This window comes from Myxocyprinus asiaticus, chromosome 26 (assembly GCF_019703515.2).
Source record: "Myxocyprinus asiaticus isolate MX2 ecotype Aquarium Trade chromosome 26, UBuf_Myxa_2, whole genome shotgun sequence".
In the NCBI taxonomy this organism is placed as follows: Eukaryota; Metazoa; Chordata; class Actinopteri; order Cypriniformes; family Catostomidae; genus Myxocyprinus; species Myxocyprinus asiaticus.
Genome location: NC_059369.1, coordinates 35,061,611 through 35,075,384, shown reverse-complemented (window position 1 = coordinate 35,075,384; position 13,774 = coordinate 35,061,611). Strand labels below are relative to the sequence as shown.

The 13,774-nt window shown below is 36.3% G+C and overlaps 1 protein-coding gene across 2 annotated transcripts in view; it reads left to right on the top strand.

The window, feature by feature from the left end:
* LOC127417049 (protein phosphatase 1 regulatory subunit 37-like) overlaps window positions 1-13,774 on the top strand; it is an 81,774-nt gene that overhangs the window by 48,685 nt on the left and 19,315 nt on the right. For both annotated transcript variants that reach the window (XM_051656740.1, XM_051656739.1), the window contains 2 exons: window positions 12,695-12,740; window positions 13,310-13,410. In XM_051656740.1, coding sequence (XP_051512700.1) covers window positions 12,695-12,740; window positions 13,310-13,410 — 147 coding nt within the window. The remainder of the gene's footprint in view (window positions 1-12,694; window positions 12,741-13,309; window positions 13,411-13,774) is intronic.

The window sequence follows — 13,774 nt, the reverse complement described above, 5'->3', positions numbered from 1 at the left end:
AATTTGAGATGAAATCAGTGACAATTTGAAAATAAAAGGATATGGCCAAGTGTGATCTTTAAACAGCAGAAAGATGTAATTTAATTAAATAATATACAGTCACATGCATTGCACGCTACAGATTGAACAAGAGGTGCCGCTCTGCTCTGTCAGATGATTCACACCACACACACACACACACACACACAGGCGCAGGCATACGCACTAGGGCTGTCAAGTTAAAATTCGAAATTCAAATATTAATTGAATTTAAGAAAAAACTGCACATTCGAATGCTAAAACTGTGCATTCGAATTTTGGATGTGTGCCAAGCACTGACGATGACTTCAGATCGATTGCATTCTTGCGCTAAAAAAGGCTAGACACAGCACAACAGAAAGCAGGTGTCTCAAGATGCTTTTTAAAGTTTTTAAAAGCAGCGCTCCAGCACAAGACGCTGAATAAATAAAAACAAAGCGAAACAAAGATGTTCGTCTACCGTGCGTTTACAAAGAAAAACAAATGGATGGTTACAGAAGCATTCAGTGTGAACAGCCCCTTACAGTTGGTGGAGGTACTTGGCTGTTGCGTCTTGCTCTCTTATAAGCATTTCTCCAATTAAGCAATTATTTTTTTAAAAGCTTTGTCAGGAAAGATGTTCAACTTGGAAATGTGTGTCTTGAGATCCTCACGTTCTGTTCTATTCTGTTGTGTTCCGTCTGATTGAACAGCCCCTGGCCTGTGCTCATAGTATGAGCCGATTCACCACCAAGTTCAGCCGAATACCACTGCTATCTGCAAATATTGCTAACCTACATACAACTGTACTGAATAAAAAACAATGTGGTATTTCTCTGTTATTATGAAGCTTGAGTCTGGAGTAGTGTACTGTGGCATCAGTGCAAGTGTAAGATCAAGTGGACTGCATATTGAAGCGTGCCCCGCCTTTTGACTTAACATTTGAGAATATGGACTGACTTTTTGTTTATTTATTTTATGTACATTAGTTGAAAATGAAATGCTCTTTATTAACAGCCAGGAAGGTTCTTTGCAATAATTTAACAGTGCTGTATGGTTTATGTATTCAATGCGCCCTCTTGTGGACTAAGGAAACAACATCGGTTTAAGAATCAGCTGACTTTAACATTTGAATATTATTCACATTTTGAAAGTATTTAAGGTAACAAATTCTAATTTAGTTTGTCTGCTCAGTTGACAGCCCTAATGCTCACACACTCACACAAACGCAACACACACTGCTGGTGCTTAATTTTCATACAGTGTGTTTAGATTATAAATGGCTGTTAACACTTAAATGAACTCCTCGGGTGCAGCTCAGAGATTTCAGCTTGAGAGCTGTGATGGTATGGAGGACCACAAGTGTCTCGGAAATAGTAATAAAGCATTTCATTAATAACTAATTGTACAATAAAAATAGGCATTAATAAATTTGTTTACAAATTAATGTATGAATCTATAAATAAATAGACTAAATTAAAAAGTAATTCATTATTTGATATTTTAATGGGCAATAAAAAGAGTAATTATAAAAAGTATTTAGAAATAAAATATTAATCCATCAATAAATAGTTCAAATTAAATAGAGATTTACAAAAACATCATAAAACACTCAATAAGTACATCATTTAAAAATACATGAATGAATTAATAAATAAATAGTGGAATTTCAAAATGTATTTGAAAATGCAATTTAAAAAGAGAAATAAATAACTGGATTTACAAATTGAATTACAAAAACAGGTTTTAATCAGGTATTTAAAAGGGCAATTCCATTTTTGATTTGCATTTCCATTTCCCCGCTGCTTTTCCTTTTCCTATTAGCTATTCGATTTGTTTAGTCATTTAGCTTCTCCTTTTAGCCTCTCCATTTAACCTTTCCGTGACACTTTGGGCCTTGCGCTGGTAAAATGAGGTAAAACAATGCAAATTAGCTATGGTGGGATGGATGTAACAAGCCGAATGTCATAGATGTGGAAAGGAGAAGGTGATAGGAGAACTAAAATGGAAGAAACAACTTTAAACACATGGAATAACACAATAAATGCCATAATTTCTTTGGCTGACTATGTCGACAGTAATAATCCAGTTGAGTATGACTGTGCTCTGATGACGTTGCTTCAGCTTAGGGAAAACATTTGTAGGACACTGTTTGGGCCAAGTTTGATGAGGTGGAGCATTTTATTCACCAAATGGGTAACATCTCAGAGTTTCAGCCCTGTCTTGACATACAAAGAGACAAGTTACAGCTGCAAATCTCCCTTGGAATCCCGCGCAGGGAGATAGCAAAATGTTTTGGTGTGTCTTTGAAAACTCTCCATCGCAGGATTGCATGGTGGGGATTAAGGTAAGTAACCTAGCTGTCTAGCTAGCTATGGCTAACGACATCTAGGATTAGAATGATCCTGCAGTACCAGAGGCTGCAGTTTCAGGACCGCAGTCCTAGGACCACATTTCTAGGACCCTAGAATAATTAATAATTCATTTTTATTGTAAAATTATTAATTAATTAATGAAATGCTTTATTACTATTTCCGAGACACTTGTGGTCCTCCATGCGACGGGAGTATCCCAGCATTAATGGGAAGCTTGATATAACTAACCCGTAAAAACAGGAGAACTCAAAGGTCTGTCAAAATAAAAGTCCTGCTAACATAAAAGCTCTATTCAAATGGATGCATGAAATTGAAGACAGAAAAATATAACTACTGTATAAAAAATGTAATATTCAAAAAGTAGCAATAATACTCATAATAACAATTATGTAATATTAAATGTTTTTATTATTATTATCTGTAAGCAATACACAAACGCAAGCAGCCTTGTGCCACAGTTAATCAGATTTTTTTCATAAATTTTTTCATTACTACTGTGAAGCTCTGTTGTGCAGCATTTTATTTTACCAAAAATAAAACTGCAATTTTTTGTAAAAAAAAAAAATAATAATAATTTATTATATTTGTATTTGATTAAAGCTGTATGTATCAATTTGATGAAACACCATTTTATCATAACATTTAATTAAAACATTTAACATGGAATCCAGAAAAATTACAACCGGAAAATGCATAATTTGAATCTGTAAGACTTTATGCAGTTGTTTTAATAATTTTCTGTGTAATTTCATAAAAAATTGGAGGCTTTTTATTTTTTTATTATAGTATCGATTTAGTATCAATACCGAGGTACCAGGGCTGGTATTTTTGGTATCTGAGCAACCCTAATGGCTTTAATTGACAGCATTTTTGAATGAATGGAACTCTTAAGGAAACTGGTCTCAGAACAGTTCGAAAAGCACTTATTTTCATTCTATCTCCTTATTCAGCATTTTCCAGTTTTCGGGTGCAGCCTGCATCTTCAGGTTACAGTTCAAACTGAGTGAGCGAGCCGTGCAAACGGTGTCCCTGAAGCCGGAGTGAGAGGAGTGATTAAGCGCAGCCTGTTTTAAACACGCAGGACACGCTGAACTCAGTGGAAAACATTGCAAAATGCACTATAGACCTATTTATCAACATATATCTTTTACAATAAAGTCTTTTATGACTTAACATAAAATACTGTACAGAACTTCTCACTCATTGATTTAAAAAAGACGCCTTGATGCAAGTTAACCACGTAGTAACAGGCACACAACACTTTCCTCGTGTAAATTAGACTTCATGACAGTTATGTTTTTAATAGATTTCATTAACCCGCTCTCAATAAACATCTTATTTATGCCTGTTATCTCACAAAAAAACAAAACAATGTAGTAATACAGAAATCACTTTTATTATTTTCACAGTTATTTTCTGTATAGTCAGAGTGAAGAGTACAGATGTGATAAAACGCAGTCTCTCTGCTGTGGGGAGAAGTACCATACCCGGAGTAGGAGCTAAAAAGTCAGTCTAAAGTCCCTCTTAATTGCTAAAAAGTACTGTAGTTCCTCATGTGCGAAAAGGGGAAAAGTATGTAAAAAGGGGTTTAGTTCCTGCCGTGGGAAAGGTCCTATCGACTTGCATTGGATGGACAAAAGCTCCTCATAAATCCTTCAAAAATTATTAATTTGTGTCCTGCAGAAGAAAGTAAAACAAGTTTGAGACAGCATGAGGTTGAGTAACTGATGAGAGATTTGTAATTTATGGGCTAACTATTCATTGAAGCCCCTAAAGAATTCAGTTTTCATTTTGTGTGTGCTTTAGTAAGCCTTGTGTTTACATGACTTGGCGTGGTGGGTAGTACACATGCTCTGATGTGGTGGCTCTTGTGTGCCAGCGACTCGAGTTTGAATCTAGTTCATGACATTTCTCGATGCCAACCCCTAGTCTTCTCCTTATTGTTTCCTCTCTCCTCCACTTCCTGTCAATGATATTGCCAAAAAGGTGAAAAAAGTGCTGGTCTGTATGTTCTCGAATGCCATTTGTTACCTTTTTCTACTTATCCACAACACAACCGAATCATCTTTAAAATATTTAAAGCAAATTGTGTTGTTATAAATATATACAGTATATAAAATGTATGAAATATTTAGTAAACATTTTAATCAGATCTAAAATATTGTAAGAAATATCTTACATTCTTTTAAGATATTATGTTATGAGATACTTTTATATTATTTTAAGGTAATATTTTATTTTAAAGTGTGTCAGTGTTACATTTATTACATTTATAAAATAGTATTAAGATACTATTATCAGTTACTATACTAATAATGATAAATAACTATATTTATATACAACCCTAATGCCAAAAAAGTTGGGACATTATGAAAAATGATAATAAAAACAAAGTAGTGATTTGTAAATTATATTCACCCTTTGCTAAATTGAAAACACTACAACTACACATGTTTTACCTTGTGAATTTCATTGTTTTTATTTAATATAATTTCAAATCAGATGATTGCAACACACTCCAAAAAAGTTGAGACGGGCAATTTAAGACTAATAACAATTTGACGTGTTAAAATAAGGCGATGTGAAACAGGAGACGTTGAACAGGTGAGGCAATTATATCATAGTACTGTATAATGAGCCTCTAAAAAAAGCCTAGTTCTTCAAGAGCAAGGATCATTCGAGACTTGACAATTTGCCAACAGATGTTTAATCAAATAATCCAGCACTTTGAGAACAATGTTCCTCAAAGACAAATTGGAAGGCTTTTGGGCATTTCACCTTCTACAGTGCACAATATAGTTAAAAGATTCAAGGAATCTGGTCAAATCTCGATGCGTAAAGGGCAAGACGAAAACCACTTCTGAATTCACGTGATCTCCGATCCCTCTTAAAAATCATCATTCATCTGTAATGGATATCATGAACATGGGCTTGGGATAACTTTAGTAAACCTTTGTTAGTCAACACCACTCGCCGCTGCATCCACAGATGCAAGTTAAGACTTTACTATGCAAAGCAGAAGTCCTACATCAACACTGTCCAGAAGTGCTACCGACTTCTCTGGGCCCGGTCTCATCTTAGATGGAAAGTAGAACAGTGGAACTGTGTTTTTTGGTCTGAAGAGTCCACATTTCAAATAGTTTTTGAAAAGTACAGCCATCGTGTTCTCCTGGCCAAAGAGGAAAAGGACCATCCAAGCTTTTATCAGCGTCAGGTCCAAAAGCCAGTGTCTGTATGGGCCAGGGGTGTGTCAGTGCCCATGGCATGGGTAACTCGCACATCTGTGAGGGCACCATTAATGCAGACAGATATGTAAAAATTTTGAAGCAGCATATACTGCCATCTAGCACCGTCTTTTCCAGGGACATTCCTGCATTTTCAGAAGGACAACATCAAACCACATACTGGCCAAATAAGCAGAGAGTGTGGGTGCTAGATTGGCCTGCCTGCAGTCCTGACCATCTCCAATTGAGAATGTATGGTGCATTATGAAGCGCACAATACGGCAATGAAGACCCCGTACAGTTGTGCAGCTGAAGACATGCATAATGGATGAATGGGGGAAAATTCCACTTTTAAACTTAACAAACTTGTGTCTTCAGTGCCTAAGTGTTATCAGAACAAATGGTGATGTTTCATAGTGGTAAACACTCGACTGTCCCAACTTTTTTGGAGTGTGTTGCAATCATCTGATATTAAATTACTGTACATAAAAAACAATGAAATTCATAAGGTAAAACATATAATGTTTAGTTATTAGAAGTAACTCCTTTTTGATTTTATTAGCATTTTTCATACTGTCCCACCTTGTCTTTTATATATATAAAATAAATATTTTATATTATTGCGAGATATAGTGTTATTGAATATGAATTATTTTTTTAATGATTACATTTTTTAATTCACAATATTTCTAAAAGGTTTATTTTAAGTAACTATAATTAGTTACTAAAGTAATAATGACAATATAAGTACTACATGTTCTACAAAATAAGTACACAATAAGTTTGTTTAGTATTACTGCTGTTACGGAGTATTCTTCATATACTTTCATAACAGAATATACACAGCAATAACATTGTAAAATAAAGATTGACTAAAATAAATTGGTCTTATTGTTATTTATAAAAAATAAAAATAAAAGTAATTTCCTTTCACACTGATACAAGTCTCACCCCAACTGAGGATTCTCCAATTCCTGAGTAAAAGATGACCACAGGTGGCTTCTGCAACAGCAGAAATGCAAGGCTCAGTGAAGTCAATAGAAAGCTCAGGGTCAGATGCTTTTTGCATGGCAGCGCTAAATGTCATGTGGTGGCTCTGAATGCATCGAAGTCATTCTGACTCGTTATCGTTGCTGATCAGAGATCAGTGTTGAGACAGCATGACCCCTGCTGTTGAATAGCTAAGACATCACAGTGTTTACCAAGCCTTACAAACATATGAAGTAAAGTTGTACGCTAGCATAGTTCCTAGTGTTCAGCAGGTTAGTATGTAGTGTGTTCCTGAGATATATTGCTGCCCCTAATGTTGTTTCGTTCTTCTCTCAGACATGGAAATGATATAATGCTAATACACACACCATGTTATTCTGCCTGTTGGCACAAACACACACACAAACTGTGTATTTATTGACTCTTGTGTCTATCTGTCTGGTTACAGTTTTGTGTGTGCAGCATGTCTGAGCGTAGGGCTGAGTCTCCTTTAATCCACTTGCCATCAGAAGCACACACGTAGACACTTCTTAATAGTGGCTGCACCAATCAGGAAATTTGAGGCTGATATGATAACCAATCTTTCAACACCGTAATCGGCAGGCCAATCCGATCACAGATATTTCTTTTAAAAGTGCCCTTTGCCACACTTTTGCAAGTTATATGCTGAAGTTATATTTTAATGCCCCACACTATAAAATGTAATTAAATGTACATTAATTTTGAAATACTAGCATTAATTGAATTGAAAACAGTGATGTATAGTTTCTTTGTGACATACTGGCAACAAGTAAATACCATGAGAGCATCACACACAGCAGATACATTAAAAAATAAGAGAGATATATATCCACTAAAAACTCCAAAAACGCTTCTGTCAGAAATCATTAGGATCTACGATTTATTTACAGTCTTTGGCATTTTGTTGTAACGCAAATCACTAATTATTAAGCAACTGCATGAAGACGTGCTGCCGTTATTGAAGGTTAAACTGTTATTGCTGTTATTAGTGGTATTGTGACAAGTCAAGTCATTTTTATTTGTATAGCGCCTTTCACAACACACATCATTTCAAAGCAGCTTTACAGAAAATCATGCATTAAAGGGGACCTGTTATGCAAAATTCACTTTTACATGGTGTTTGAACATAAATGTGAGTCGGCAGTGTGTGTACACAACCATCCTACAATGTTAAAAGTCCACCCACTCCTCATTCTTATATTTCTATTAATCAAAAACAGTGTCTTAAAATGACTGGTTTTGGTATCCGCTCTAAAGTGACTTCACTTTAGAGCAGGCCTCTCCCACGACTGGTGACGGACTCCACCCTATTATCATAGATCCTCCCTTGAGTGATCGACACACAGTCTGCCATTTTTTTCCGCCCTGGAGCAGCTACATTGAGAAGAAGAATGTCTCAGCTTCATAAGCATCATACGTGTTCTGTTGTAGGCTGTAAAAGTGAACATAAGAGTCTTCATGTACTCCCGGCCTCAGAGCCACTGAAGACGCAGTGGACAAGTTTTGTTTTTAAAGAAAATGTTCCCCAAAACATACCAAAATTCGTGTATGTTTGAGCAAATCATTTTACACCGAACTGCTTTGTGAATGAGGGTCAATATAAAGCAGGCTTTTCTAAATATTTGATTATCAAGCATGGATCAGTACCAACTGTTCATGTTCCAGCTTTATATCCTGAAGATGTAAGTATCCCCTAAAATGTCATGTCTTGTTATAGCGCATAGCTAATGTCATTACAGTATATTTTTGTGTTGCTCATCCATCATTGCTAAATGGCTGAAAAACACTCCGGTATTTACAGTGTCAGTCATATTGGTTCTGATTTGTTGTTGCTATAGTATCTGAAGCACGAGCTGTAAAGGCACAGCCCCGTTCCGGAAAGGGGGCGGGGAGCAGCAGCTCATTTGCATTTAAAGAGACACACACGAAAACAGTGTGTTTTTGATTCCACCCAAAAAGAGGCATTTACAACATGGTATAATAAATGATCTGTGGGGTATTTTGAGCTGAAACTTCACAGACACATTCTGGGGACACCTGAGACTTATATTACATCTTGTAAAAAGGGGCATAATAGGTCTCCTTTAACAGAAGATAAAACTTAATAGATAAACTATGTAATATCTGTAATGTCTTAGTCATCATTGTGTAGTTTGATAAAATACGGTTGTAAATTGTGTTTAAAAATAAGTCATTAAATAATAATTGTATGTATAACCCCAGTGATCAAGCCGAAGGTGACTGTGGCAAGGAACACAAAACTCCATAAGATGTTGGTTAATGAAGAAAAATAACCTTGGGAGAAACCAGACTCACTGTGGGGGCCAGTTCCCCTCTGGCTAACATCACGAATATAATGCCAATATTATTATGTATAGTGCAAGTCATGGTTTAAATTTATTAAACTAAGTAAGTGTTAAGGATCAGTGTTTAGAACAAAGATTTTGTATGAACTGTAAGATTAATGACTAATGTCTTTGAAGTCCATCCTCGATTAACTGCAGAAGTTCACATAGATGCAGTTGTCCTTGTTAGTTGTCTGATGAAGGGTTTTGTTGGCAATTAATTGATAGTCTATGTATTCCATTTCAAGAGTGTAGTCCATCATTAGACTGAGGTGATGCAGGCAGAGTTCAGTTAGGTTCATCGCAGTTCAACCTGGCCAGTAATATCGGTGAGGTCTATCCTAAGTCCAAGGTTCAGGCTATGGCATATGAAGTACCCCATGTCTTAGGTTTGGAGTTGTCATCAGTTCATCCTCTGAAGTCCATCGTAATAGACCGAAGTGATGTTTGGCTGGCACCGGCTGCTATTAGTCATCATCACACAGCGACACGAAGTCCAGTGGAGTCCAACACAAAGCAGGAATGGAGCTGGATCCAGCCGGTTCTGGTGACCTCAGGTTAGGAGTCCCGAGGTTGAGACAGGGAAACAAATAAAATAATATTAGCATAGATGCCATTCAATTTATTGCAGCGTTATAGATCATGATCATTGTTTCTGGTTCCGGCAGACCTAACTAAAGCAGCCTAATTGTGAGTTGATGGATAAATTAGGTGGATGCCTGGCTAAATAGATGAGTCTTTAGTCTAGACTTAAACTGAATGTGTCTGCATCTCGAACAGTGTTAGGGAGACAATTCCATAGTTTAGGAGCCAGATATGAAAAGGATCTACCTCCTTTTGTGGATTTTGATATTCTAGGAACTATTAACAGGCCATAATTTTGCGATCGTAATGAACGTGATGGCATATAGCGTGGTAGAAGGTCACTTAAGTACTGTGGAGCTAGACCATTCAAAGCTTTGTACGTAGTTAACAGAATTTTAAAATTAATACTACATTTAACAGGTAGCTAATGTAACGGTGATAAAATGGGGCTAATATGATTATATTTCTTTGTTCTCGTCAGCACTCTGGCTGCTGCATTTTGAACCAATTGAAGTTTATTTATTGATCTTGCTGGACATCCTCCCAGTATTGCATTACAATAACCTAGTCTTGAGGTTATGAATGCATGAATTAGTTTTTTGGCATCAACAACAGAGAGCATGTGTCGTAATTTAGCAATATTTCTTAAGTGGAAGAATACTATTCTACAAACATTGGAAATTTGATTTTGAAACTACAGATTGGTATCAATTATAACAAATTATAAGTTCTTCGCTGTTGAAGGTGATGTAACAGTACATCCATTGAGAGTCAAATTATATTTCAGCGGCTTATTTTTAGAGGTTTTTGGTCCAACAAGTAGTACCTCTTGTTTTGTTGGAATTGAGTAGAAGGAGATTTCTGGCCATCCAATCTTTTATTTCATTGATACACTCTGCTAATTTGGAGAATTGTGAAATCTCATCAGGTTTTGAAGAAATATAAAGTTGGGTATCGTCGGCATAAGCGTGGAAACTTATTCCACGATTGTCAAACATATATATCTGATTTAAATCAGGGGTTCTCACAAAATAGTGCTGGGATGAGTGACTGATGAGAGATTGAAAGCATGCATGTTTGATTGACACAGAGACAGCGCATGTTGGGGGAGTAAAACAGAGTGCGGATAATCCTTCAAACTATCCCTATTGCTACACACACCGTCTGATTGTCCAGACTCGCGTTACATCATGTATACTCATATTTGTATTTGCATGTTTTAATTGTTGTTTTTACATTCGTTTGCAGTATCTTTGTCCTATCCCTGTCTAACTGTACAGCAAGTCAGTGACTTTTGAAAATTGGCACCTTACAATTCATACACATTTTTTAAAACAAACCGGCATATTCATCTGAATTACAGCATGTCTGAAAGTGTAAATTCATAAACACTTAGAATTGCCAACAACTCGCCTTCCAGTGGCCGCTAGTGCTTATTCATTAGAGTAGCAGTGTGTGTGCCATTTTGTGCGTGCTGCAATAAAAATAAAAAATAAAAAAGCCTGCCCTGAATCTTCGCACGATCAGCCAATTGTGATCACAGATTTTATCTAGTTCGGTGGCCGATTGATCGGTGCATCCCTACTTCTTAAACATAAATTTAATGATTTTTTTTGCAGGAAAATATCCAACTAGATTTGCTTTTCCTAAAATAAAAATTAAAAATACCCGTGCTTGCAAGGCTGCAAAAGAATAGCATTAAAGGAATGTTCTGGATTCAATACAAGTGAAGCTCAATCAACAGCATTTGTGGCATAATGTTGATTACCACAAAAATTAATTTAGAGTATTTTAATGTTTAAAAATTGGCCCCCATTCACTTTATTATAAGTGCCTCACTGTAACTTCAATTTTTGCTTTTTTTTTTTAAAGAAAAGGAGGGACAAGTCAAAATAAATTTAGGTGGTTATCAATGTTATGCCACAAATGCTGTCAGTTGCGCTTAACTTGCATTGAACCTGGAATATTCCTTAAATCTAGGTAAGTTTAGTTTTTAGGCTTTGGTTCTGCAGAAATGCCTCCTCAGAGCTGCTTTGCCGTTATCATGACGCTTAGCATGCGTCTTGTTTTGTCAGCTACAGACGAGAATCAACACATAGTCACTGTGCAGTGTAAAGGCTGTAAATTGATAAATATCTGCAAAGAAGACTAGACTAATCACAATTCAGTATCCACTTAGTGATGTGCCTGACAACACCCTTCAGCCGTGACTATATTCACAATCTATCATGACCTCTCATACCTTGCTTAAAGATGTAAGAAAGAAGACCAATCGCAATTCCATTTTAACATTTTTAATGCTGAATTTTCTATCAATATAAGTCAATGGGAGATTTTTTTAACTTTGAACTTAAATTTCTTAAAAAAATGTAAAAAAAAAAAATCTTTATAGATAGCACACCTAAGGCTGACTAAGTACTTTAAAAAGTTTGAATAGAATCTTTGGGTCTGTTCCAAAACCTAGTGAGCATCCTCCAGAGGCAGCATTTTAAGATATCATAGGCGCACTCCTGATGCTAAGGCTGTTCCAAAAGCTAGTCATCTTAATTATGCTGCCTAATAAGGTCTCGTTTTGTACAAATTCTAAGGTAGCATTGGATGTATCCTTTCCCGGGTAGGTGATCCCAGAATGCACCGTAATGAGCTTGGCTGAAAAATAAATCCAAGAAGGCGGACAAAGCGAGAGAAATTTTGATTATAAATATACTTATCCGTTCAATACTGAAAAGTATCAATTTATAACAGATTAATATGATGCAAAACCAACTGTTTTACCCAAAATGTGCATGTGCTGTGAGTATGTATGCTCATTAGAGAATCGTGTAATTTCCCTAACGTCACCTGTATTGAAATCAGTTGTGAGTCGAGTTACCCGTGCGCTGCGCGTGAGGAGCGCTATTTGAATGATGGAGCTGCTGCCTATGTAGAGTGTTCCAAATCAGTCTCTTATGAGGCATCATTTCAGTAAGGATGCTGCCATAGAAGACAGCTGCCTATGTAGGCAGTAGACAGCGAGGCAGCTCACTAAGTTTTGGAACAGACCCATTATGTTGGCTGAATAAAATCTGTGTGTTAAATAGCTTGGTTTTAGAATAAACCTTTACTAGAATGTTTGAAGAATATCAATACAATGCTGCCTTTTCACTCTTTTCTACAGGACTTAAAAGACCTGACGCAGCGAAACGAGTGCCTAGATCTTAAAGGTGAGCTAAAACTGTCTTTATCTCGGTCTCACAAACTTTTTTTGTAATTCACCTCTCTTACACACACACCCAAACCCATACACTGGCCATCTGGTGATTTCAACCTGCTGAGACTGGTTTGTATCCTTTTTTAGTTTGTGTAGTTAATGGGTGTGTGGCTGTAGACAAAGTTTTGCCTACAAACTGTTTGTTGTGAATGATGTTCTCCCCACTGATCTCACCATCAGATGACTTACATTTACTGTAAATAAAAAAGTAACAGAAAAGTTGTCACTGTAAGAATAGCCATGTGTTTGACTTTTAAAAGCTTAGATGTATCACACAGATGTACAGTGTGGTCCAAAATCTGAGACCACTAGTTAAATGTCTTCTATCTTACATTTTTGTCAAATACAACAATGTAATACAGTTTATTGTCAAGTTTAAATTTAACAAATCCCCAAATTTTCAATATGGTCTCAGACTTTTGGACTTCACTGAATGTTAAAATATACTGTAACTGAAAATTATGTAAAGAACTATATCGATTACCTTTTCAATGTAAATCCAATCTCTCTGTCTTTCTGTAGGAGAGAAGCTGGACTATAAATCATGTGAATCTTTGGAGGAGATCTTTAAGAGGGTGCAGTTTAAAGTGGTAGATCTGGAACAGACCAACCTGGACGAGGACGTAAGTTCTGATCCGTTTTTTGTCACACCCTGTTTACCCCGTTTAAGTTCATTATCAAATTAATTCCTGCTTTGTCCTGAACTGGAATTAGCTTTCTGACCACAGGGTCACTGACTTTTATTTGGGGAATCTTTCAAACTGTGTGAGCTTCTGTTTTGTAGCGTGCAGAGTTCTGATTTTATTTATCAGTGCTGTTACAAAATGCTTGTCAGTGCTCTAATTAGAATCTAATTGGTGGCTGAGCAGTGATGGTTATGGGTTTTCTTAAGGCATTCCTGTGTGTGTACATTTAGGATGTTCTTTGTTACTGGAAGGCATTGCGCTTGTGCTCTTGTGATATGGTTTGTGTTTGCCCAATATAAAC